General features: G+C 39.2%; 1 protein-coding gene across 2 annotated transcripts in view; it reads left to right on the top strand.

Annotated features, from left to right (window-relative positions):
* ERBIN (erbb2 interacting protein) overlaps positions 1-25,019 on the top strand; it is a 90,631-nt gene that overhangs the window by 54,508 nt on the left and 11,104 nt on the right. The window contains exons 8-22 of one of the 2 annotated variants that reach the window (XM_083465171.1): positions 1,450-1,513; positions 2,265-2,339; positions 3,207-3,351; positions 4,284-4,356; positions 4,712-4,841; positions 7,272-7,387; positions 9,201-9,270; positions 9,760-9,859; positions 10,058-10,179; positions 11,000-11,170; positions 12,638-12,820; positions 14,340-14,454; positions 15,357-15,540; positions 16,420-17,956; positions 24,646-24,789. In XM_083465171.1, coding sequence (XP_083321297.1) covers positions 1,450-1,513; positions 2,265-2,339; positions 3,207-3,351; positions 4,284-4,356; positions 4,712-4,841; positions 7,272-7,387; positions 9,201-9,270; positions 9,760-9,859; positions 10,058-10,179; positions 11,000-11,170; positions 12,638-12,820; positions 14,340-14,454; positions 15,357-15,540; positions 16,420-17,956; positions 24,646-24,789 — 3,229 coding nt within the window. The remainder of the gene's footprint in view (positions 1-1,449; positions 1,514-2,264; positions 2,340-3,206; positions 3,352-4,283; positions 4,357-4,711; positions 4,842-7,271; positions 7,388-9,200; positions 9,271-9,759; positions 9,860-10,057; positions 10,180-10,999; positions 11,171-12,637; positions 12,821-14,339; positions 14,455-15,356; positions 15,541-16,419; positions 17,957-24,645; positions 24,790-25,019) is intronic. The other variant, XM_083465172.1, reaches the window with a different exon arrangement.

The raw sequence follows: 25,019 nt of genomic DNA, 5'->3' as shown, positions 1-25,019 counted from the left end.
CTGATTATGGAATCTAGCTTCTGCTTCTGCAAAGAGCAGCAAATTATGCTGTGAAATAATTAGTTTACTAGTTAATTAAAACAGCTTAAATGTAACTGGCATTTTTCTTATAATAGGGGACAAACTCTTGCTGATGACTTTTTTGTGGGATGCATGTGTATGGCACAAGTAGTTCACTGTCACTTTCTAACAGCAAAGTGCTTACCGTATTTTTCGCTCTATAACACGCACCCGACCATAACACGCACATAGTTTTTAGAGGAGGAAAATCCGTAGGCATGCCACCCGTAGGCATTTCCTCCATAACACGCACAGACATTTCCCCTTACTTTCTAGGAAAGAAGTGAGTGTTATGGTGCAAAAAATATGGTAATTTGTTAGAGCATGGGCGTGTGATCTATTCGATAGGCCCCTAGTCTATTAGGATTTTTAGAAAGCATTTCACACTGCCCCATGGGGATAGCCAGGATTTTTTTTTGGGGGGGCAAGACTTTGTTAGGCGGGGGCAGGACTTTTGTTGGGGGGGCAGAACCGATGTGATTGGTCAGTTAGGTAAGTATATTATTTTACTTGATGGGGGGGAAGCTCCCCCCCATCCCTTTTGGCTATGCCCGTGCACTGTCCCTCACTGGATACAGTGGTACCTCGGGTTAAGTACTTAATTTGTTCCGGAGGTCCGTACTTAACCTGAAACTGTTCTTAACCTGAAGCACCACTTTAGCTAATGGGGCCTCCCGCTGCCGCCGCGCCGCCAGAGCATGATTTCTGTTCTCATCCTGAAGCAAAGTTCTTAACCTGAAGCACTATTTCTGGGTTAGCGGAGTCTGTAACCTGAAGCGTATGTAACCCGAAGTACCACTGTACTTGAAGTCATAGAACAAGACGGTGACTTTTTTCTTAGTGCAACCTTGCGCATGTGAGCTCAAAAGTAAGCCTCATTGATTTTAGTGGCATTTACTCTCATGTGTGTATAGGATTGCAGCGTTAATGGACTGGAAACTCTAAGTAAGATGAAAGAGGTTAGGATCACATGTTTCCCCTTCACAATGGAGATGGGTAAACATTGGGATCTTTATTAATACACAGCAGCTTTAAAGACAAGTGGGCGTATAACGGCATAATTTATCTTTGGCATTCATTGCCACATAGTGATGATGTTGCATGATTTGATAGAATTGGGAAGAAGTCATTGCTTTCTCAATGAGCTAAGAGAGAAATGTGTTTTTAATTAAACTGGATAACATTGAACTACAGTTTTTGCTTTGCTTTTAGCTGTAGGATTATATGACATTTTATAAAAATCTGACCCTATCAAGTATGAGTGCTTTTATAGAACTGCCTGGCTATCTGATGCTGATTAAAAAGATGCATTAGTAAAAACACAAGAAGATTGGATGTAACTGGTATTTTTCTTAAACCTAATTCCTTATTAATCCTTTCTCTTTGCAGAACCATGAACAGACTGACTCAGCTGGAGAGACTGGACTTGGGAAGTAATGAATTCACAGAAGTGGTGAGTTCTAGCTAAGTAACACAGCTTTCCTAAAACCTCTTATCCGTAAATCTATTTTTAATCAATGTCAAATAGAAAAATCAGCTTAATGCTGTCTTACAGAGAAACTGTTGCCTGCATCTTAATTTTTTAAGGAAACTATTTTTAAAGTTAACTGATTTGTGTAGCTTCCATTTCCTGTTAGTATGGTATATCTGTGACAGATGAAAGTATTTTCATATGTATTTAAACTACAAGCAAGCATTATTCTCATTTGACCACATATTAGCTTCTAAGGTTATACGTTATAATAAGTGCTTATAATTTATGCAACTATGAAAACATTTTTTTCTAGTTGATTCTGCATGTGCCTATGCAGTGAAATTCATTCTGAAATTTATAGCTGACTTTTCACTCAAATGTTATAACATCTGACAAAATACAGTATATATTTAAAGCTTGTAGGAAAAACCTAAGTAGGGCATCAGTGTGTAATAGAATGCTATATAAAAGAAAATGAACCTTCTGGAGAAATACAAAGGGCAGTATCCAATTTTGATCAGATCAATTTTCCCATCCTCCCCTCCCATCTGCAGCTGCCCCCTCCACCCCAAATTCTCCCACAAATCAACTTCCAACCAACCAGATTCTGTTCCTAACATTGATCCTTCCACTGGCATATGGACACAGTTAGATTCACTCAGTGCATTGTCAGTAATAAATGTATATCTATAATGCAATCTAATCTTTCCATCTATCTTGTTTTTAACAGCCTGAAGTACTTGAACAATTAAGTGGGTTAAAAGAATTCTGGATGGATGGTAACAGACTAACTCTTATTCCAGGGGTATGTATATTTATTCCTTTAAATGTCTGTGCTTGCGTGTGTATACTTAAAGGTCTCATAAAAATTTCATCTTAGGCCATAGAGTGCACAACAGACAGATTAAAAGCTGTACCTATATGTCCATTATTTCAAGCCTCTCCATAAGCCTCATGCATTCAAGGTTGTTGCTTTTCCTGACCACCCTTGTTTGAAATAATACCAGAGGACGGGAAGCATATTCATGTCAGCAAAACCTTGTTTTGCTTTGATTTGACAACTTTAGCTAAACCAATCATCCACGCCCAATATGCCTTGTATTTTACGTATTTAGTGTAACTTATGACAATAGTGTGCTTAAATGGCATCCATTAGAATGTGTAGCTTCATGTATCAATATGCCTTCACTCTTGGAATAGTCTGATGTTTTTCTGGTCACTTTTTTATACTCAAGAATGTAAATGTTCATAAAACAGTTGGTAGAAATGTGAACCTGCTTCTTCAATTGTTTAACATTCTGAAAAATGCAGGTGAATATTTTATGTGTTCCACCCAAAATATGTATGGTCGAAGAAAAATTGTGAAACTGAATATGACATTGTGACAATCCTCTTTAGAGGCATAATCTTCACTTTGTATTAGTTTAGGCGCGTCTGCATCAGTGGAACTTTACAGCAGCCTCTAAGAATGAAATATCCACAGCTGGACACTATGCTTAAGATTTGGATTTTGTACAAGCAGCTATCAAAATGTGCATTCTAGCTGGTTACTAGAATGCTGATGTTACAGGCCTGATAGATGTTAGCAAATAACTATTTTTTTATTATCTGCAGAATAGAATATATTTTAACACAGAATCTTTTTACTTTGCCCATACTTTTATATTTTCAGTTTATGGGCAGTTTGAAGCACTTGACCTACTTGGATGTTTCCAAAAACAACATTGAAACTCTTGAAGAGGGCGTTTCAGGATGTGAAAGTTTACAAGACCTGCTGTTATCTAGTAATTCACTTCAGCAACTACCAGAGTCTATTGGTTTGTATTGTCCAAAGTTAACTATTACTATATTTCAGAAACCAAAATAACATTTGTGACATGCTGTATGTAGGCCAAAAGTAAAAATGAAAACAGCTTCTTCATCTTGCACAAATTGTGTTTGCATATCTAGGTCCAGTCAAGGAAGGTTTTTCTACTCAAATTCAGGTGATTCCTCCCTATAGTCCTCTACAACGCAGCCCAAACTATTAAGGAGCCTTCTACCCCCTACCCCCCCCCCCCGAGATAAATTTTAGGGGCTGCAGAGAGCAGGGAAGTTAAAAGAAAGTTCAGTTGCAATAGCTGCCTTACATTCATGCAACCACTGGATACAACCCTGTTAGCTAGTATTTTTGCTGTGCAGTGTTGATCTTCAGGACTAAAATGATCTTGCCACACAGGCTTAATAGCTGCTGTGCTAAGATTCAAGAAGTGGAAGATTTCCCTAGAAATTGGTAATTGCTTTTCTTTGAAAGACCTTGGTCTTCACATTGCAGAAGGAAATCAGGGGAGCCACTTGCCAGCCTTTTTGCAGGCCCTGTTCCACAAGTATGAAGTGCAGGATGCCTTAGACATTAGCCACTGATGCTCCCAGTCGTGGGAGAAATACCGTATTTTTCCATGTATAAGACTAGGTTTCCCCCCTAAAAATAATGTCCAGGATTTGGGGGCATCTTATACATGGGGGCCATCTCCCCCCATTTTCTTAAATTGGAGTCCCCAAAAATAGGGGGCTCCTTATACATGGGGGCATCTTATAGACAAAAAAATACGGTATATTTCTTTTGTTTGTTTTTTCGCGACATGGACTGGGGTGGGACAGGTAGAGTGAAACATCACTTTCAGACCTTTGTCCATGTGTCCCCTTGTACAAAGCAGGAATGTCTGTTTTCTATGAACACTATCTTATTATGATATATGTTTTACAACAGGGTCCCTGAAGAAATTAACAATTCTTAAAATTGATGAAAATCAGCTAATGTATCTGCCAGACTCTATAGGAGGGTAGGTATTTCTGAATAAATAAGGGCTTATATTCTATGGTTTTGTTCCTTAATGACTTCTTGTTTGGTTATAATCCTCTTATCTACTGCACATCAAATACAGTACCATGTAGACATTGCATGGTTTTATCAGTTGTTGGTTCATACGCCAGCAGATTATTTTGGAAAGGCTACAGGTAGCTTGGAATAATGAGTTTTGGGCTATATTTTTAAAAGGGGCAAACTTCAGCCCTACATTTAGCTCTTATTACTTAGCATTTATATTACAACTGGATATTAATTTTTATTTTGTTCATTTTAAAATGGCACTGTCATGTAAAAGACTTTTTAATTTAATAAATTTAATTGAATTTCAGTTTAACATCAGTTGAAGAACTGGACTGTAGCTTCAATGAGATTGAAGCGTTGCCTTCATCTATTGGACAGCTCTCTAATACAAGGACCTTTGCTGCAGATCATAACTTTTTAACACAGTTGCCACCAGAGGTAAGTTCTTATTAATGAAAATCTAGTTTTTAATATATTACATATGTTTAGATTTGTAAGCAAGAGTATATCTGCATGCTTTTATTTCTGTACATTTCAAGTAGATTAAAACTAGCTAAAATCTTAGGATGCAGGTTTGGTTGGTGGAATAAATTTCCGAAGTGTCAGTCATAATCATGCAATTAAAGATATTAATAAGATGTATACTTAAAAGGAAGAGGCCACTCATCTGCCAGTTTTGCTATTAAAGCACATTCTGTTCAGAGATGAGAAAAAGCTTTGACCAGAGAATGCAAGCTCTCAGTATTTCCTCAACTGTGAAGTGATTCCAACTTCAAAACGGACATAATGGTGCATGCAAAACAGATGCAGCCATCATTCTTACCCCTTTACCCCTTTCCACATGCTTCAGGTGGATTTTCCTGCCTCCTTTTTAATGCATGATCTGTATATTCCATAAATGTATCTCCCCTGCATCTGTGTTTTTTTTATTCACTATATCCATCATTTTCATTGTATTCTGTATGTGTTTATGCCAATAAACTCTTAATTATTAAAAAGAAAGAGGAAGAATGAAAGAAAGGAAAGGAAAGGAAAGAAAGAGAACCATTTATGTCACCTCAAGCTCCTTGAAAGAAAGATGAAAAATAAATAGTTTTAAGGATGAGAGTAGCTGAATGTTCCTTGGTGACATCAAGTGAAGCCTGCCTTAACTTGAATATGCAAATAGATGTCAGAACAGTTGTCAGTAGGCACAAGTTGTCATGTTATTTTCTGACAAAAAGTTATTGCACAGAAAAAATGGCATTAGGCAATGTGCATTGGACTAAAGAGAAGAAAGTTCCTAGACCAAAGAGTCATAGAGTTTTCTGAAATACATTATGTACAGGGGTCATAAGTTAGATCTGCACTAGTAGAAACCTGTGCCTCAATTGTACAACTGATGCTTATTCTTCCGTTCAGCTATACCAAGAATGAATATGATTGCTGTGTTTGCTATGCATTTGCATGCCATTGAAAGGCGTTGGCGATGAGTAATTTGCATGGCCACATTCCAGTATAGGAGATATAGTGTGTACTTTGTTCCTTCCTCTTACATCCTGTTGCTTATGCACCAATAAATGACACAAGCTTCCTGCAGCAATAGACTTAACATGGCTACCACGCTGAAAATCAAATCCATGGGCTCATAGCAGCCTAAAAGAGTCAAGCAAATTACAGCCTTTGAGGCATAGCTGCCAACCTTCCCTTTTTTTGCGGGAAATTCCCTTATCCCAGCGCCGTTTCTCGCTGCTTCCCGCTGCTATCCCAGATTGTTAGATATCCCGTTGACTGTCCCTGGGACGGGTGAGGCTGCTGATCCCTTATTTTCAATTCTGAAAGTTGACAGCTATTCTTTGAGGGTGGTTGCTGGATGCCACGAGAATAGTCAAACTGGCCTGCATTCTTTAGGTCTGTGGTCTCCAATGCAGTGACCACAAGAGCACTGATGCCTGTGAAAGCCTCTGTACTCCCCTCACTTCTGCTGCCCTGGCCAGGAGTTAAACCCCAGCCCTTTATAAGTGAGAAGGGTGAAATCTCTACCTGGAAATTGAGAGAGAAATTGGAAGTTGAGAGAGGAGGCAGGAGTTGTTTTGCCCCTTCCCACTTCCTCTTTCAACTCTATAGTTTTCTAGACTGAGACCGGTATTGCAGAGGAAATAAGAGTGTATTGAAAGAGAAAGGAAAAAGGGATGGGAGAGGAAGGATGGACACGAGAAGAGAATAAAAGAAGATGAACTGTGTGTGTTTGTGCATACACGTGCACACACACCTTCTTACTTTCTGTGGTTTGGTACACTTCTTTGTTTGTCCCTCCCCCTTGGAGTGGGATATGGATCTGTTTTTGCTTTAGGTGTTCTCCGTTCTCCTTGGGAGGCTGGGTTTTTTCTGTCGTTTTCTCCTCCTCAGTGGTGGGGAATGTCTTGTGTGCTTGGTTGTTTTTCCTCTCTCCTGCTCTCTGGGGTCTAGGGGTCTGAGAATGTTCCCCCTGCCTCCCCAGTGCTCAAGAAATAAACTGAAAGAACAGGTTTGTGGTGGTGCAAGTTATATAATTTGAAATGGGCCCAGAAAGGTTGGGAACCTCTTCTTTAGGTGGAATAAAAAAGTACATATAACCTCATTGTGAAAAAATACTGTACTTTTGGTGCAAGTTTAAAGGCAACGAATAAATTGCTCTCTTAGTTTCCTCTAATCCACCCTGACCTTTCTTGTCCCTTTATATCCAAAATAATGTGGGTCCTAGTTAGTGGAAATTTTTCTCTTTGAAAATATATCCAAGCAAGTGTTTCTTTTCCTATTAAAAAATAATAGATAAATGCATGATTTAAAACATTCAGCAGCTAATACTCTGGATTGCTGAGTAATCAAACTTATTTATTTATTTTTCAGATTGGAAACTGGAAACATGTAACTGTTCTGTTCTTACATTCTAATAAGCTGGAGTTCCTCCCAGAGGAAATGGGTGATATGCAGAAATTAAAAGTCGTCAATCTAAGTGACAATAGGTTTGTTATTTGCATTCTTTTGTGTCAATTATGAATAATGAAGCGCCACTCAATGACCATAGGTCAGTCACTGTTTCTTAGCCTAAGTGCCTTCCTTTCCCCCCATGGCTTGTTGTGAAGATAAAATAATGGGATGGAAGTGCATTTACCAATTTGAGATCCTTGGAGAGGGATGAAATATAAATGTAATGAATCGTGGTATCAAATTACCATAATTGTATCAAAATGCATTTGTTGCCCTTGTGGCTCTTTATTTGGTGGTTGCTTCCTTTGTGGAAAAGTGTGTATTACAAAGATTCAGTTCTGGCTGAGAAGCTTGGACAGGTCTGGGAATTGAGGTGCTAGCAAGAGAGAGGATAAGAATTTAAGCATAATACGGTCCATTGCCAGCCCATAACCTGCAATTGTGTAGGATGGAGCCAAGAGGAGACTAATCCTTAGTGTCTGAAGTTGACTGAGGCCACAGTTGTGTTGGCAAGATGGGGGAAAGCTCAGGAGTTTGGAATACCCTCCCCTTGGATAAGACTAGTTAGTGATTCTAGCATGAGTTTTTATATTCCGTAACACTGCTGTGGCAGAGTAGCCTTCCTCAACTAGTACCTTCCAGATGTTGTTGGACTACAACCCCCATTAGCCCCATCCAGTATGGCCAATGGGCAGGAATTATGCAATTTGTAGTGCTAGAGGTCACCTGAGTTGGAAATGCTGCCCTATTAGTTATGCTGGGATTGTTATCTGATCAGAGAAAACTACTGGTTAGATAGTAGGGGTTAATTCTTGGGTTGCTGTGGGTATGAGGTTGTTGCTTGTAGTGTGTGTGTGTGTGTGTGTGTGTGTGTGTGTGTGTGTGTTTGTGTGTGTGTGTGTGTGTGTGAGAGAGAGAGAGAGAGAGAGAGAGACAGAGAGAGAGAATGAGAATATCACACTGGACAAAAAGTTACTATTTGTTTAGATCTGGATAATGTTGAATGAAAAGCTTTAGACTAAAGAAATCTAATGCTTCAAACAAGTCCATCTGTTTTAAAACCAAAAGTAAAAACATACAATGTTTTTCATATTCAGGGGTGGAGAACCTTTGTCATCCTGACAGTCCTATTCCCTCATGGGCAGTCTTCCAGAGGCTTCATGCCAGAGAAAGAAATTCGGTGAAGCGATGGGTGTGACTCTTGCCTTTGCACAGCAGGCTACATTCCAGCAATGCATAAGCTGGAACTTATGCAGGCACATGCACACACATCTTCCTGGTGCTTTTTTCCTAGAAAAATAGGTGCCAGTACTCACCATGAAGTTGCCAGGGATCACCAGCCTTTTTTGATTGAAGAGGTTGGGGGGCACCAGTCACAAAATGGCTGCATTGGAGGGGGTATGGCGTAATACAAAATGGCTGCCCTGGGGGTGTGACATAAAACAAAATTAGAGAGGCAGCCATCCCTGACAACCTTATGCTTACCATAGGAAGACAGCTAAGTGTTTGGAGATAAAAGTATGGAGTATGGCGATAAAAGGTGTGCACACACTCTGGCTGATGCTGGTGCTATTGCTGTCTAATAAACAACCGGGAGCATTTCTCAATACAAAAATATATATACATGGTAGCCACACCGCTCTCATTTTACAGAAATCACTAGAAGGTACCTACACCTTTTGCCCCATAACTTTCTTTCTTGGAGGGCTAGTACCTACCTCCAGGAACCACGTCACTCATGGGCACTGGGTTGGTGATTCTTTATCTATGGTATCCTTATTCTGGTCTGTTCTTAGATAAATAATTTGTTTTTATGCATAATCTTTGTATCACATGTTTCCTTCACAGACTGAAGTATTTGCCCTATACCTTTACAAAGCTGCAGCAGCTGACTGCCATGTGGCTATCAGATAATCAGGTAAGCATTGCTTATTTTTAGCATGATTAGAAGTTGTTTTTTTAATTTCTTGCAATCCTAACAAATTTTAAAACTAGCCCCTCATTGACATACATAAATCCCCTTTGGACTCAAATATATTTTTGGCTTCTGAATTTGGTATTTCTCACAAAGTGATCACATTGGACCTAATGTTCTGATGAGCCAAAGAATCCTATTATTGTCTTGAAGTGCATGCACATGCTGTTAAAGGATTATCATTGGCATTCTGCAAAACGGTTATGCATCATGAATAGGGTGTGTACAAAACTTTTTTAAAACATCTACTCCTCTTTATCTTGAGACTTGGTTAATAAAATTACTCAGCATACTTAATATATTGGCTATGTTTTAATATTTCATATCAAATATATATTCTTGATGAAAATGAAACTAGGATTTCGCTGCATGCACGTGTATAGAATGTGTATATATTCCTAATGGCGATACTTGTTTTGTTTGTATTCTCAGTCTAAACCACTCATTCCACTTCAAAAAGAAGTTGACCCAGAAACACAGAAAACAGTACTTACTAATTATATGTTTCCACAGCAACCAAGATCTGAAGAGGGTAGGAATTTGATTTTATTTTTTCCTATTTTTTTTTAAAAAGTTTGATGATAAAGGGAGTATCTATTTAGATTGGATTACCGATTTTACTATTTCTAACTTTTAAATTATTGGGCCCTCATCTGTATCGGGGTCCTGAAGTCCCAGACCCCTTGGAGCTTATTTGCTTAGGAATCAATTTCCTTTTTCTATTCTTTAGTTATGTTTATATCTGATAACGAAAGTTTCAACCCTTCACTGTGGGAGGAGCAGAGGAAACAGCGTGCTCAGGTTGCTTTTGAATGTGATGAAGATAAAGATGAAAGAGAGGCACCACCCAGGGTATGCAATTGCTTTATTCTGTCATGATTTCCTTCATACGTTTCACACTTTCTGCCTTTAATAGGATCTCCTGCTGAGTTGGGTAACCTCCTAGCAACTGTCTCACAATTTCTTTTGCACAACCTTCAGGCTTCAGTGAGATTCTAGAGGATCATAGCTTTCATTTAGAATGCATGTAGACAGTCTTTAACGTGAAGCTCTTTGAGGTTATGCTGTGAAGGCACATGATGCAGCCAGCCAATGATTTGAAGTTGGCCTGACCCTGGTTAGTGGTTGGATAACAAAATCTCTGGGAACCTCGTGCATGTCATGCTCAGTCCTGCTGCTTTTTGTTCTGTTTGTTTTGTCGTTTTAATGAAGTGAATTATTAGTCTTTTTCTTCCTGGTGTTTGCAAGATTTTGTTAGCCATGTTTATTGGAGGAGAAAAGAGGAGTAGAAATGTAATTTAAAATAACAATTGGTTTTAAAGATGGGATTAAAGCGTAAATAATGCAAATAAATGTAATGGTCTATAAGTGCAGGATGTGTGATCTGTAGCTTCATGCATGTTCCAGGTTTCTTTTACAGCTTCTGGTACTGGAGCAGTGCCTAGCTGAGACTGATCCTGCGAAAATAATGAGTTCCCTAGAGATAGAGTTGAGTAGAAATGTGAGAAATGTAAGGAGGACTGTACATGTGCATTCCCCATTCACTTCAATGCCAGCAGCAGCCCTATGGTTATAGTGGAAAGTTTCTTCTCTTCCACAGCTGATGTCAGAATTTGCAGAGTTGCTTTGCAACTGTGATGCGACTTCTAAAAACTATTTTTTTCTTGCTTAGGAGGGTAATTTGAAGAGGTATCCAACACCTTACCCTGATGAGCTGAAGAATATGGTCAAAACAGTTCAAACAATAGTGCACAGACTGAAAGATGAAGAAAACCCAGATGATGCTAGTAAAGAAACAAAGCCAGAAAGTCAACCACTTTCAATGAAAGATACAGGTGTAAAGGTTAGTTTCAAAATTCTATTTTTGTCATATTTTGTTCATTTTAATGAAATACTAAAATTTGAACTGTGGAAATATTTGTATATAATCATAAATATTTACAAAAAAAAACCACACCTCACCTTTGGCGTTCCACAGAGTAATTATCCAGCTCTGGTAGACTGGAAATGTTAACATGGACTGAGAGTAATTGATTTGAGTGTATTGGCCACTATTTAGAAAATAGCTTAAGTAATGTTCTCTGATTCTGGTAAGTAGGCATCTCTGCTTTCGGCACCTTTCTTTCTTCCCCCTTGTTGGTCTTTGCAGAGAAAAATCAAAGGGTTCACAGATGGCGTGAGGTCAAAATTCCATTTGATTTATATCAAGATTATTACGAGATAAAAGTGGCAAAATAGTTTGTCACTTGTAGAAATGTGTTGATTCCTGTCGTGAACTCAGTGATCCCAAGTGATACAGGGTGGGAGTTGTGCTCAGATTAGTTGGAGGAGGAGGAGGAGGAGAGTACTGAGGACACTGCAAGCAGGGAGGCGCAGGACCCCCGCACACGTGATCCTTTCTCTTTAGAGGCCAGAGAAGGGGAGGCAGTCCCACTTGCTCTCTCTGCTGCCCCCTCCATCAATGGAAGAAAGAGCTTCCCTAGCAATGGGGAAGAGCATAGACGAGCCAGAAGGAGAGGCTGGGCAGCTGGACTGGGTAGCTCTGTTCTGTAGCTGAGAACTTGGTGCCACCTTTGCTGTTGGCAGCAGACCCACACCCCCATTAGACGAAGCAGGAAACTCCAAGTGCACCAGTCTCACAAGTGAGCATGCTATGTATCACCTTTAAAAGATGATTGGGGGAGGGGTTGTGCCCATTTGTTGCAGGGTTCATCCAGCCTCAGACCCTGATAGCATTATTGAACTCTTAGTCACCTTTGGTGATCTTTACTTGTTAAACTCGATCTGAATCTTTACAATCCTTGAATAAAACTTCCTTTCTTAGGTACACATAAGCCTCTGTTGTTGTGTTTGGGACAGTTCACCCAAGCCTTTTCTGACCCTTAGTTTGGACAGCGCTAATGGCTGGGCTTGGGTGGCTATTGGTATTCATCCTTTGTGGATGGGGTGGACATTTTCTTCTATTTTAGATGGTACTTTCTCTGGACAAACACTTAGCTTTGTATTTGTTATAGAATTGCTTACATATTTTGTTATCGTGAATTGCTTCTGGATGTGTGAAGCAATATATAAGTATAAATAATTTACTGCACTAAACTGCCTAATTATTATTACTGCTCATTGTGACCATTTTACTGATTTTCTTGATGAGTATTGTTATTGGATGTTCTGTTATTGTGTGAACTGCTTTGATGTTTCTTTATGCAAATGAAAAGCAGTATAGATTTTTTTAAAATAAATGAAAGTAATAAGTATACAAGCTTTGATTTCCAGAATAGAATGTTTGTTAATGTCTTTAAATCTATCATAGACTTCAGAAATTACTCCAGCAAAGAGCAAAATGGAAAACAAAGAGCAGAATGTGATAGGAAACTGTGTGCAAAAACCTAATGTAGCAGAAGTTGAGAATAGCACCGGAAACTTGCAGATGAATACTCAAGTTGAAACCTCTGAGAACAAAATACCAATTGCTAATCATGAGGATACTCTTGAGGTAGTTTAATTGTTTCCCTTGCATGTTCTCTGCCAACTAAGCAACACACAAAGCTGAGCAAAACATGATGAGGAGAATATAAATTGCAAAATATTTTTCATTTACCCCTCAAAAATAAAGCAAACTCACAAGAACACTTAAGTTACAGTCTAGTACACGATGACCTGGGATTACTTTTGAGTGTGTGCAGAAGTGTTTTGCTAAAATCCTGTTACAGTTGCCAGCAGCAAATTACTTTTTGAATAGGCAGGATTTAATCAGAACACAATAGATAAATGAATAAGTAATTACATTAAATGATTCTGAAATTGCCTTTTCATTATTTCTGTTCAAAAGAAGTGTGCATATTTTTCACATTTTTTTATTTGAGTATATGCACCAGAGTTACTTTTTTGAGATCCCAGCAAATGTGGTGCTGTGGTAGAATGTCAGACTAGGCCTGGGGAAAACACCCATTTGTGAGGTTTACTGGGTCAGCCACTCTCAGCCTAACCTATTTCACAGGAGTGTTCTGAGGATAAAGGGTGTGGGAGAAGGAGAGGACCTTGCATGCTGGCAAGGCAGGATATAAATATAATCAGTAAACAAAACAGTACTGTTTTGCTCTGCTTTATTATATGAGTTGCTACTACGTCTGATAGTTATGATTTTACTTTGCTACACGTTGTTTGATTTTGTAATTTTGTGAGATTTTGTTTGTTATACAGCTTGTCAATCACTCATAAGTGTAAGCGGGTGGCGTATAAATATATACCGTATGTTTATAGGCTAGTAGTAGGTCCTGAGCACAAAATTCCGTTCAAAGCCCAGTTTGATGCTTTGGAAAACAGCCCACCTTGGCCGGAAGTGCTTCAAAGGCTGTCACATTCATTTTGAGATCTAAGATGTGGGTTTGTTTTGGAAAACAATGAGTTTTTGACTCCCCTTCTCCATTCACTCTTGTGAATTTTTATTTAAAGCTATAACTCACCCCACCCCCACCTGAGAAACAGGCACAGCAAATTCCCCCTCCAGATTGGATTAAGCCTGCCAAATAGGTCTGGGGACTTTTCTTCAAATGTTAGTTTTCCTGTTTCAAGGCCTTGGAAATGCACAAACTCTCCTTTTGTGTACCCCACTCAATTTCCCACCCAGGTCTTTCAAAGCTTACATATTATCAGTATTTCAAATGAAGCATATAACTACTACTACTACTACTAGTAGTAGTAGTAGTAGTTATTGTTGTTTAAGTGTTTCCTTTGTGCTTTCTTCTTGGTGCCTGGGTCTTGCTCCAGAGTGAGTGGTGGTTATATTGCTGTCTTCCAAAGCCCAGCCTCTGACTGTAGCTGCACAATGAGCTGCTCCTCTCAGGAGCAATCTCAATGCAATATGAGGAGTTACAGTAACAATAAAAAAATAAAAATAAATGGAGATACCAGCGCAAATGAACAATGCATGCAGAAATGCTTAGGTTTGTCTAAGGAGTTATTTATTTTGGCAAGCATCTGAAAATTTATACCACACACCTCTCCTTTGGCAGGAGTCAGAAGAGCTGTCCTCTGACGAAGAAATGAAAATAGCAGAAATGAGACCCCCTCTCATAGAAACCTCTATTAACCAACCAAAGGTGGTAACACTTGGCAATAGCAAAAAAGGTGAGCTTAAACAATCTGTCAGTTGTTCAAGTTTATACAAATAAGTTAAATTAAAGCTGTATGAAAGTATCTGGAAGCATATTTTAGAACATTCATCTTTTAAACTAGCACATGTGCGCTTAAGTTAATGGAGCATATTTTCACATGCCTTATTGCTTGGAGCATGATTACATAAGTAATTATGATCATAGTATACGTCTTACTCGACTATATTTCCTCTGCTTAAATATAATGGATGTTGCTGTGCTTGAATAACAGGCATAGAAATATGTATCTTACTCATGATAATGTCCAGTACATTTGTGAAAAAATTATGTAGTGGGGGGGGGGTTTGTTTAATGAAGAGCTGACAGTAATTTCATAGAATTTTTAAAATTGCTTCTAGGTTATTGTATTTTAGTGTTTTGTTGGAAGCCGCCCAGAGTGGCTGGGAAAACCCAGCCAGATAGGCAGGGTATAAATTTATTATTATTATTATTATTATTATTATTATTATTATTATTATTATTATTATTCCAAATGCATGTAACTTGACCATCTGAAGCATATCACGCAGAAGCTGTGAAATATATGTATACTTCACTTCATTATGCAACCAGGAATGTAAGGGTGCATGTAACATAATTTGACTATGTTTGAGGAGTTGGGTTGGGCAGCGTTAACAAATTTCAGTAGTGGGCAAAATGTTGTTGCTTTTAGCCTATACAGTACTAAGTTAAAATGAAATTGTTTAGATCTGAAATTCTGTTTCATAGCAGTTTGCAAGTTAGATTGGGGTCTCTTCCAACTATATAATTCTATGATTGTATATATTCAGTAGATTTCCTGTGAAAATTATATGAAACTGAATGGACCATAAGGTAGTTATATACCTATACTAAGCTAACTTGAACTCTTTTTAGATGACAGCAAAGATGTAGATTCATTGTCGGATGACCCCACACACAACAGTAATCAGAATAACAGCAATTGTTCCTCTCCTTCTCGAATGTCTGACTCGGTTTCTCTAAATACCGACAGTAGTCGTGAAGCATCTCTGTGCTCTCCAGACAAGGAAACTAATATGGCTATCACTTCCAAAATCAGGTGTGAAAAATACCACATAGCTTGGTTGTTTGGAATATTGATTTGAAAAGTCATTTTCATGTTTCTATGCTAGTTTTTTTAAATAACTTCATAAATTGTTTAAAATCATTTTAGAAATTAAACGGTGGATTTGTTGTTTTCCTATACAAGTTATAGATGACCATCCATATTGTATTTCTAAGTCTGCTTGTTTGGGTTTGCTGTCCTTTTGCTGAGTTTTGGTTTGTTGTACTGACATGGGACTTGTACACTAGAGAAGCCCAATATGTCCAAATCAAAGCAAGCTGAGTAAGGAAATGTGCAGTTTAGGGAATTGGCAGAAGTTGGAAGAAATTGCCACTACCCTCCATGAACTATATCACCTGCCTCTTCAACATTAAGTTCTCTTGTGTTTTCCCCATTGCATCAGCATAGTTGACATGAGATACTACTTGCCCGGCAGCACCAGAATAGTTCTTGGTCGGGTGCCTTATCCCGGCACTGTCTATCTGGCCATGTAACAAATGTATTTGGACACACTTTAGCATTTCTCCTTTCACACTTGACATCTTTTTTCTGTATCTTAGCTTCTAAAAATGTTAATTACAGAGCAGATGCTCTACAGTCACTGAAGTAATTTCAGTGAACAATAACTTAGTTTTTCGTATTGTTACCAAACATTTTGATTGTCACTAAAGATTGTGTTTATCTTTTAATAAAGACTTCAGTGGTATCCAATGCCTAATATGTTACAATTTTATCTCGGCAAGGAGATGCTTAGTACATTGCGTCTTATAAAACTATTTTATTAGTGCACAAGAAGTAATTGATATACCAACATAATAACAATGCGGTTGTCATATCTATCAGTTTGTTAAACTATTAATTTTTTGCTTTCAGGCAAGAAGATGAAAATTCCAATAGTCTTTTACAAAATGGAGGTGAATTAAATGTCATAGCAGATGAAAAACTAGATGCTGAAGATCAAGTTACAAATTTCACTGAATTCAGATTAAACATTGAGGAGAGATTAGCTCTGATAGAAAGAGGTGTTGAGCTAAACAATGCTACTGATGAGTCTCACAAATTTCACCAAATTAACATGAATATCTGCAAGTTGACTGATGAGGAAGGAATCCAATCAAATGTAGTAGAACGAATAAAATCACAGGAAATATCGTCAGTTAAGGGCTTTTTAAACAATAATATAAAAGAAGAAATTGAGCATTTGGAAAATGGAAATAAATATTCTAACCTGGGTCCTATAAATAATGTCAATGGACATTCTGAGGAAGGGCTTCATTGCGCAGGAAAACCAGAGCTAAAGAGAAGTGCTACAATTGATACTGATTCTTCTTTGGAAATGTGTCTTTCAAAAAGCACTGAAGACTTGTCCCCCCAGCGGAGTGGACCAGTTGTGAAATCTCACAGCATAACTAACATGGACACAGGTGCTCTGAAAATTTATGATATCATCAATGACAATGGATCCCAGCAGCCAAATCCTGTAGTAAAACCAGCAGTTACAGGTCCAGATGGAAAAAACATAGTCCGGAGTAAATCAGCTACTCTCCTCTATGACCAGCCATTACAAGTATTTCCTGCATGTTCGTCATCGTCTGATTTAATGTGTACAAAAACCGTGTTCAAATTTGATTCGAATCATAATCCTGAAGGCACTAATGTAATAAGAGGGCAAGGGACAAATACGTCACAACAATTCAGTACCCCTCAATATAATATCCAGTACAGTAGCAGCATGGCAGCCAAAGAATCCTTGTGGCCCCCGAAACAAAACTCCCTGGTTGAACAAAGCTGCTTGCCTCCTCAACGCTTGCCAAGGTCAGATACTGCAGATGGCTGTAATTCTATGAAACATTCTGCCAACATGAATTTCTCTAACCATAACAATGTTAGAGCTACTGCTGCATATAATACGCATCAGAGGATGGGTGGCCGGCATATGGAAATGTGGGCCGTTCCACCAAATGACAGACTTGTTTCTGGAGCAAGCCGAAATACTCTCCAGCGGCAGAGCAGTGTCTCTTCCACTGCCTCCATGAACATTGGTGATTCTGGGCCTCCTCGGCGCCCTCAGGTTCCTGAAGGAGATTATTTAACGTACAGGGATTTGCACTCAATGGGAAGAGTTCCACCAATAATGTCAGGGCCACAAAGACCTCTTTCTGCAAGAACCTACAGCGTGGATGGGCCCAATGTACCTCGGCCTCAGAGTGCTCGCCCTTCAGCAAACGAAATACCAGAGAGAACTATGTCAGTTAGTGACTTCAATTACTCAAGGACTAGTCCTTCTAAAAGAACAAACCCAAGAGTTAACTCTGAGCACTCTCTGCTAGATCCTCCAGGAAAAAGTAAAGTTCCCCATGACTGGAGGGAACAGGTGCTGCGACACATTGAGGCCAAAAAATTAGAAAAGGTAAATAACTTTACTACTTCTCCTTCAACTTGCTATCCTTCTCCTGAGTCAACCTATAAAAGTCCAGTTTTGGAAGTGATGCATGTTCTCCAGCTGTGATAGTGTGCTTTGAAATTTTAAGTAATCTATTTATAAATTTAAAACCATGTTCAAAACATGATAGAAGCTAATTTAAGCATGCATCCTGCTGCACAAACAACTGTGACTATCTGACATCCTGCCTACATGCTTTGTTGAAAATAGTAAGCCGGTAAAGAATATCTGAGGTTTTTTGCCATAATGTCTAGTGAAATCTAAGTGGGAAAGTGATGTGTTTCAGAACGCTTGAAGCTCAGATAGGAAAACCTGATTCATATATTATCAGAGACGCATGGTTGCTGCTTTGCCATGACTGAATCTGGTACAATGACATTTGAATAATACCATGTTTCTCAAATAGTGGATCAGAACCCACCAGTGTGCCTTGGGCCACCTTCAGGAAGGCCTCATTGCCATGCCCAGTACCTCTTCTCTTGCCTCTCTTGCCACCTAATTATGCCATAGCCTTTTGGTTGGACCAGAAGACTGGAAGACAGTTTGGGGAATGAGGAGAGGAAAGGAAGAGGAAAGGAAATCTTCCTCCTCTGAGGGAAAAAGGGCAGAGGAGGAATTTACGAAAGGTTAATGTATAACCATAAATAAATATAAAAACAAATTGGGAATAGAAAAGCAGGGAAGAAAAGAAAGCTATTTTCAAGAGAAAGAGGAGAAAGTAAATGGGCCTGGGAAGAGGAATGAAAGGAAGGGGGCTTGGGGGGGGGCTGTGACTAAGGTACAAGTTGAGTGAGAATAGAGAGTGGGAGAAGAAATTACCAGAGATGTAATTACAGGAGATGTAATTACACATTGTTTTCTCCTTGAGTTTTACAATACAGTATCGGACGTAATATTGGAACAGACCAATACTACAATACAGACCAATGCTACCTTCAGCTAGGGTCAGCATCCACACACAGTGTTCTGCTGCAGTACCGACATGTTACAGTAAAACTGGTAACAAAGGACTGCATTGTTTAGATATTTGTTCCCGCTGTCAGAAGCGGCTCCTTCGCTTTAAATGCAGATTTTCTAATCTGCTACAATCCATATTTGATAGAAAAACCCCAACATTTTATCAATTGCATTTCATGTTCAGTTAAATATAGCTCCTCCGTTCAGATGTTGGTGGTGGCTTAAATCCATCCTCCCATATATTTTAAGCTTCTTGGGGCCATCTGGTGGCTACTGTTGAAGACAGAAAGTTGGACTGATTCATCAAGACAGCATTGTAAATCTACAAAGTTACTAGTCTGCACACAAGCACAAAAAAACCCTAGCTTGGTGGAAGCTGGCAGAGGAGCGACAGGGTCCTCTGTCCCTTCTACAGTAGCCTATTGTATTTCTATGTAGAGTATGAAGGAAGTGACTTCTATCTTCCGGCAGCCTGTTTGGCTGCTATGCTGGGCACAGTGAAGGGATGGAGCACTCAGCACCTTGTCTGCCAACATAGGAGCCAACTCCTAGGGGCTGAGGGGGCTTTACCACCCCATAAAATATTTGAGGAGGCTGCTCCCCCCCCAAGTTTATGGGCATTGTATTCAAATGGTGTGGGTGCACTGTGTCATGTGATCAATTATGTGGGGTGGGGCTTACCTTGCCCCCCCCCCATATTTTATTCAAGTTAGCACCACTGTCTGCCAACCAGTTGACTTGCCTGTGTGCAAAGCCTTGTTGCTTGTGGCTGTCAGATGAATGCTTAAATAAAAGACTGGTGTAAAACTTAGGACTTGGATTCATACTGATCATATGCTCCAGATAGCTTTAAATGCTTGTTTTTGAATTTGGGTGATCAGAATGAAAAGTCTCTGAATCTTGGAAAAGCAAGTTTGTGTGGGCTATACTAAATAGTTGCAGGGTAAAGTATGAATATAATGGCTGTTTCCTGAAAGAGAATTCCAAAGTACTTCATCATAGGCTGCTGTAGATATAAAACTTTAGTGTTGTGGAAATGAGGCCTGGGTTCGTGGGCGCTCCCCTGGCTCCTTTCAGTGTGGCTGTAAGGGGGAAAACAGAAGCATTTACTTCCATATGCAACTAACTGTCCTAACCAGGACAAACTGTGACTGGTTTTAACTATGGTTTATCTGAACAAGCCAAGATTGTAAACCACAGTTTAAAGCTGGCCACAGTTAGTCCTGGCTTGGAAATAAAAACAAACTGATTGGAAGCATTTGCTTTTAACTATTTTCACCACTGCACGGGTGGAAGAGAAGGGAATTTGGAGAGCCCAAGCCCAGACTCACTCAGGATCTTTTCCATAGCACTTCAGCATGGTTTGGCATTTTTATGAACGATGTGGATCCCACCTGCAGTTTCATTTAATTATTCTGATGTAGTTGCCTCTGAAAAGTTACACTGTTTGTGTGCATGCCATACTGTTAGCCACTGAACCTACATGGTTCAGTTTGATTTTAGGGAAACATGACAAACACTCTGAAAATGTAAGTGGCAATCATACTGCAAATAATATGTGGTTTCTTAGATAGCATGATTTAAAGCACAAAATGTACATCAACCAGCCATTAGTCCTAGAATTCTGAAATTGGTCTCATTCCTAAAATAATATGCATTGCTTAGCTTTAGTGTTTGTTTAGGCAACACCCATGTTCTCATTTGTAATGGTACTCTTTAAATTTAGGGTTGATCCACACTTTAGCTTGATCTATATTTTGATTGTATTGTGTATTAATTCCCCCAGGTCCGAGAGCTTTTCTCATTATTCTTGCCAAAATCTGATCTTACCCACTGAATTGGATCTTATCAGATGCACTGAAAATTCAAAGACAGATTTTCTTAACCAAGCTTCAGTTCAGTGGGTAAGATCAGATTTTCGCAAGGCACAGCTGCGGAACAATGAGGAAAGCTCTCAGACATGTGGGAAGTAATGAGCCTTAACTTACCTAAAAAGAATGCTTTATGAATAAAAGCACTATGGGACTCTTACTTTTAGTTCGACCAGTTTTTCACCTTTCTAGTGTATTCATTGGATTTCATCAGCAGTTATTTTAATTGAGCCCCCGTTGAGAAGGAATTCAGTAAAGGTCACATCAGGGATAATAAATTCTACATGTGAAACCAGTAGAAAAAGCCATTAAAAGAATTCAGGCCAAAGTACTCAAATTCAGCTCGCAGATTAGTTTCCTATACAAAAGTTTGAATACATTTTAAACCTAAGCAGGCTAAACAGCAATGTGTGTGTGTGCGTGTGTGTGTGCGTGTGTGTGTTTGTTCTGGTGCCCTGACCCCCTCAGGAATATTCCATTCCTGAATTTCAGCATTCTTTTTAAAAGGGTGAAGTCTTGTAATTCTTCTCTTTAAAACAATATAATTTAAAATGTGCAGGTATGGTTCCACCCTATTAAGCATGATAAGTATTTTGTACAGTGGAAGATCTCATTTACACATATGACAGAATGTGAGGGTAGAATGAAGGAATGTATCAATTTAGTGTGCAAGTAAAGGGTAAAGGGACCCCTGACCGTTAGGTCCAGTCGTGGACAACTCTGAGGTTGTGGTGCTCATCTCGCTTTACCGGCCGCGGGAGCCGGGGTACAGCTTCTGGGTCATGTGGCCAGCATGACTAAGCCGCTTCTGGCGAACCAGAGCAGCGCACGAAAATGCTGTTTACCTTCCTGCTGGAGCGGTACCTATTTATCTACTTGCACTTTTACTGTGCTTTCGAACTGCTAGGTTGGCAGGAGCAGGGACCGAGCAACGGGAGCTCACCCCATCGCGGGGATTTGAACTGCCATGATTTAACCCACAGCGCCACCCGTGTGCAAGTAGGGGATGCCTTTTATGTACCAAGCTTCCTGAAAAACAAAAAACACCAGGGAGAGCTCTCTTCTTGTTGGGCTTATTTTCTGATAGCAGAACATGTTTGTTTGTTTGTTTTAAAAAATTCTAAAATGTATCTGAAATGATACTATTCATCCTAAAACTTCAGAACTCTATCATCTCACCTCTTTCTGCTTCATGAACTGACTGGGTCAGGGTTTACCAAACTTGGGTCTCCAACTGCTTTTGGACTACAACTCACATCATCCCTCGCTAGCAGGACCAGTGGTCAGGGATGATGGGAATTGTAGTCCAAAAACAGCTAAGGATTAATGCTGGGTTTAGACCCCATCTAACATGGTCTCAGCTATGAGGGAGTCACTGTACATCTCCTTTCTGCTATGCTCTGGAATGTCAGAAGTCTCAGATCATCACATAGCAAGAGGCCACAGTGGATTGGGAAGTAGCCTTCTTTTGTACAAGCCTGCATGGTAATTAAGATCAGTTTTGCAATTGTTTTGCAGCCTTTTTGTAATGAAACCCCCACATTTTGCAGCACCCTCAAAAGTTGGTTACCATCTTACTCTTTTTATTGAGATTTTTATAACAAATAAAACGTTTCTGGGTTTTTTTTACAATTCCAGTAGCAGAACTGTAAGGCAACATAAAATGTAGATTCTGTAGATCAGAACATGTTTAATACACACAAGAGTATCCATACAAATTGCTGAGAGGCCTGTGGTCTTCATAATGCATAGTCTTTAACTCTTGCTCCGCCTACTTTCCTGGGCGCTCCTAAAGAAGCTGGCAATAGACCCTTGACATTGGAACGGGTATCAATAAAAAGTACTTTAAAAAAACAACTCCGTATTTGAAACTATTAACTTGCAAGTTCTGCTTCCCAAAGAGACAGATATATTTCATGATAAGATATCTTGAAATCCTATGTTTGACTACTCAGAAGGCAATCCTGGTTGGCTCTTTGGGTGCACCAGTCTCATACATGCATTGAAAAACAAAAGGTGAAGAAGAGTAACTCTAGTATGGCCCCACACTAAGATAGTAACCCATTTTGAGGGGCCCTTCAAAACTTTGGGTTTTTGCTGAAAACAGTTGCAAAACTTTGGAACCAGTTTGGATTGAATCGGACAGTGTTTGTTTGGGGGGGGTGTGTGATCCTGGTTTGAGTATCAGTTACTCAGTTTATGGGGTGCGGTTTAGAGAGGATTCCTGATTTCATGGTTCAAAGTTAATGAAGCTATAAAGATCCTCAACAGAAGCTTCAATGACTCCTAAAATACATCTAGTTGAGGATCGATAAAAGGACCTTTTCAGTAGGTAGGCTCAGGCTTTGGACTTCCTCCTTGAGGAAAGCCTGCCTAGCTATCTTTCCAATAAATTTTCACTGCATGTTAATGACATGCTGTTGGAGAAAGTTTAAATTGTTTTATTGAACAACTTTTGATTAATGTGCTTAACGTTTGTTTCTTTTAATTTTTGTATTTTTTATGGTCTTTTTCTTATTTTATTGATTTAATTGTTAGCTACCTTGAACTCCTTTTGAGGAAAAGTAGAATAAAAATATTTTAAATATCACTTCTCTCTGCTGGGGAGCTATTGAAATGGGACATATATAAATAATAAAATTATTATTATTACAGTGCTCAGGATTTTAGCCTGTGTTTATCACTATTGGTTTCCTCATAACATCTAGTAATATTGCAAACATTTAGGAACTGTGAGTGGCTGTGTTTGAATATTTTCAGCAACCTTCCTGATTCATTTGTCAAGTCAGTTAACTTTGCAAAACTACCGAATTTGCTGCATTTGTTGTTCCTGTGTCCCTTATTCACACACAAAAAATGTTTATAAAAGATGATGATTTAAACCAATGTTGTCATAATCAGTATCGACATTGGAAAGTGCTATCGTATCTTATGTAAATGAAAATGGTTTGAAAATTCTAAACTTTGAAGATAAACCTGATTAGTCTTCTAAATTCAATTTAAGTCATGTTAAACTTCAGTAATTCTAATTTTGTGCTGGTTTTGAAAGACCAGAAAAGGGTGTTGGAAAAACTGCCCCCTAAAATACCAGCTACTCCCCATTTACCTGGGGGTTACATTCTGAACTCCTGTCTGCATACGCAAAATTGTGTAAAAGGGGGGGGGGTCCACAAGTATCAGCTCAGCTGGTGGGCAGGGGTGAAGCTTGCCTGCACCTCAGCTGGGTAACCTGCACTGTCCCTCCAGCTCACATGGCTCCATGGATAGGCACAGCTGATGAGCGGGGAAGAACCAGAGGGATGGCTGGGCTTGGTTGCCCAGGTGCTCCCCATTTCCAGATACCTGACCCTGTGTGTGTGTGCGCGCACACGCGCAAATAAACTGCATGTAAGTGGGGAGTTGTCTGCAATGCAGAAATATGTTGAGGCAATGGTGTTTCTGCTCAGAATGAGCTTCCAGAAAAGTGTACTTCAGTCATCCACTTTCCCTTTCTGTAAACATAGCTGCCCATAGATTATGTTGAGGATGTTTAAAACGTGACAGCTAAACATCTGTTTTTCTTAGCGTCGTGCACATTTTGAATGGGCTTGTTTTTACGTAATTTGTGTGTCTGTTACGTCAGACTGCTTGTTACGTCACAACAAGTAAGATCACCTGGCATGTCACCGAGGTTTTTTCTAGTCACAATGGGTGTTACCCTTTGTGTGCATGATATTTCTTTTTTGCATGGTTATGCAGTATGTGTGTCCATACTGACTTGGTGTATAACGTGTCCCGTGGTTTATGCATGCTGCACTAATCTCTGTTATCTGTCCCCTCTTTATTCAGAGCATGCTGTCTAGGTCCTTTAATTCCAATTATGCTCCAGTTAGCAGCTTTCACTATGGCAGCTCTAGGGATCTGCATGGCAGCCAAGGCAATGTTGCCTTGAGTGTTGCAGACGGAAGAAGTTCTGGTGTTCACATTGTTCGTGTGAGTACATACATAAACAGGCTATTGTTAGTAAGAAATTGGAAGAGGCATGTGATAGTGCCTTTAAAACTGCACTTTTGTAATTGTGTAATTCTAGATTGTGGCTGATTCCACCCATTACTGTAATATGGTGATTCAATAATGGCAATTATTGAAGAATTTTCTTTCAATATTTGTAATTTTTTAAAATGCTTTCTGCTAAAGCATCAGAGAAGAGCAGTTCTGAAATG

The sequence above is a fragment of the Podarcis liolepis genome, assembly GCF_965112155.1.
Source record: "Podarcis liolepis genome assembly, chromosome: 11".
Classification (NCBI taxonomy): Eukaryota; Metazoa; Chordata; class Lepidosauria; order Squamata; family Lacertidae; genus Podarcis; species Podarcis liolepis.
The sequence above is the reverse complement of the archived record's forward strand: the minus strand, read 5'-3'. Positions and strand labels throughout refer to the sequence as shown.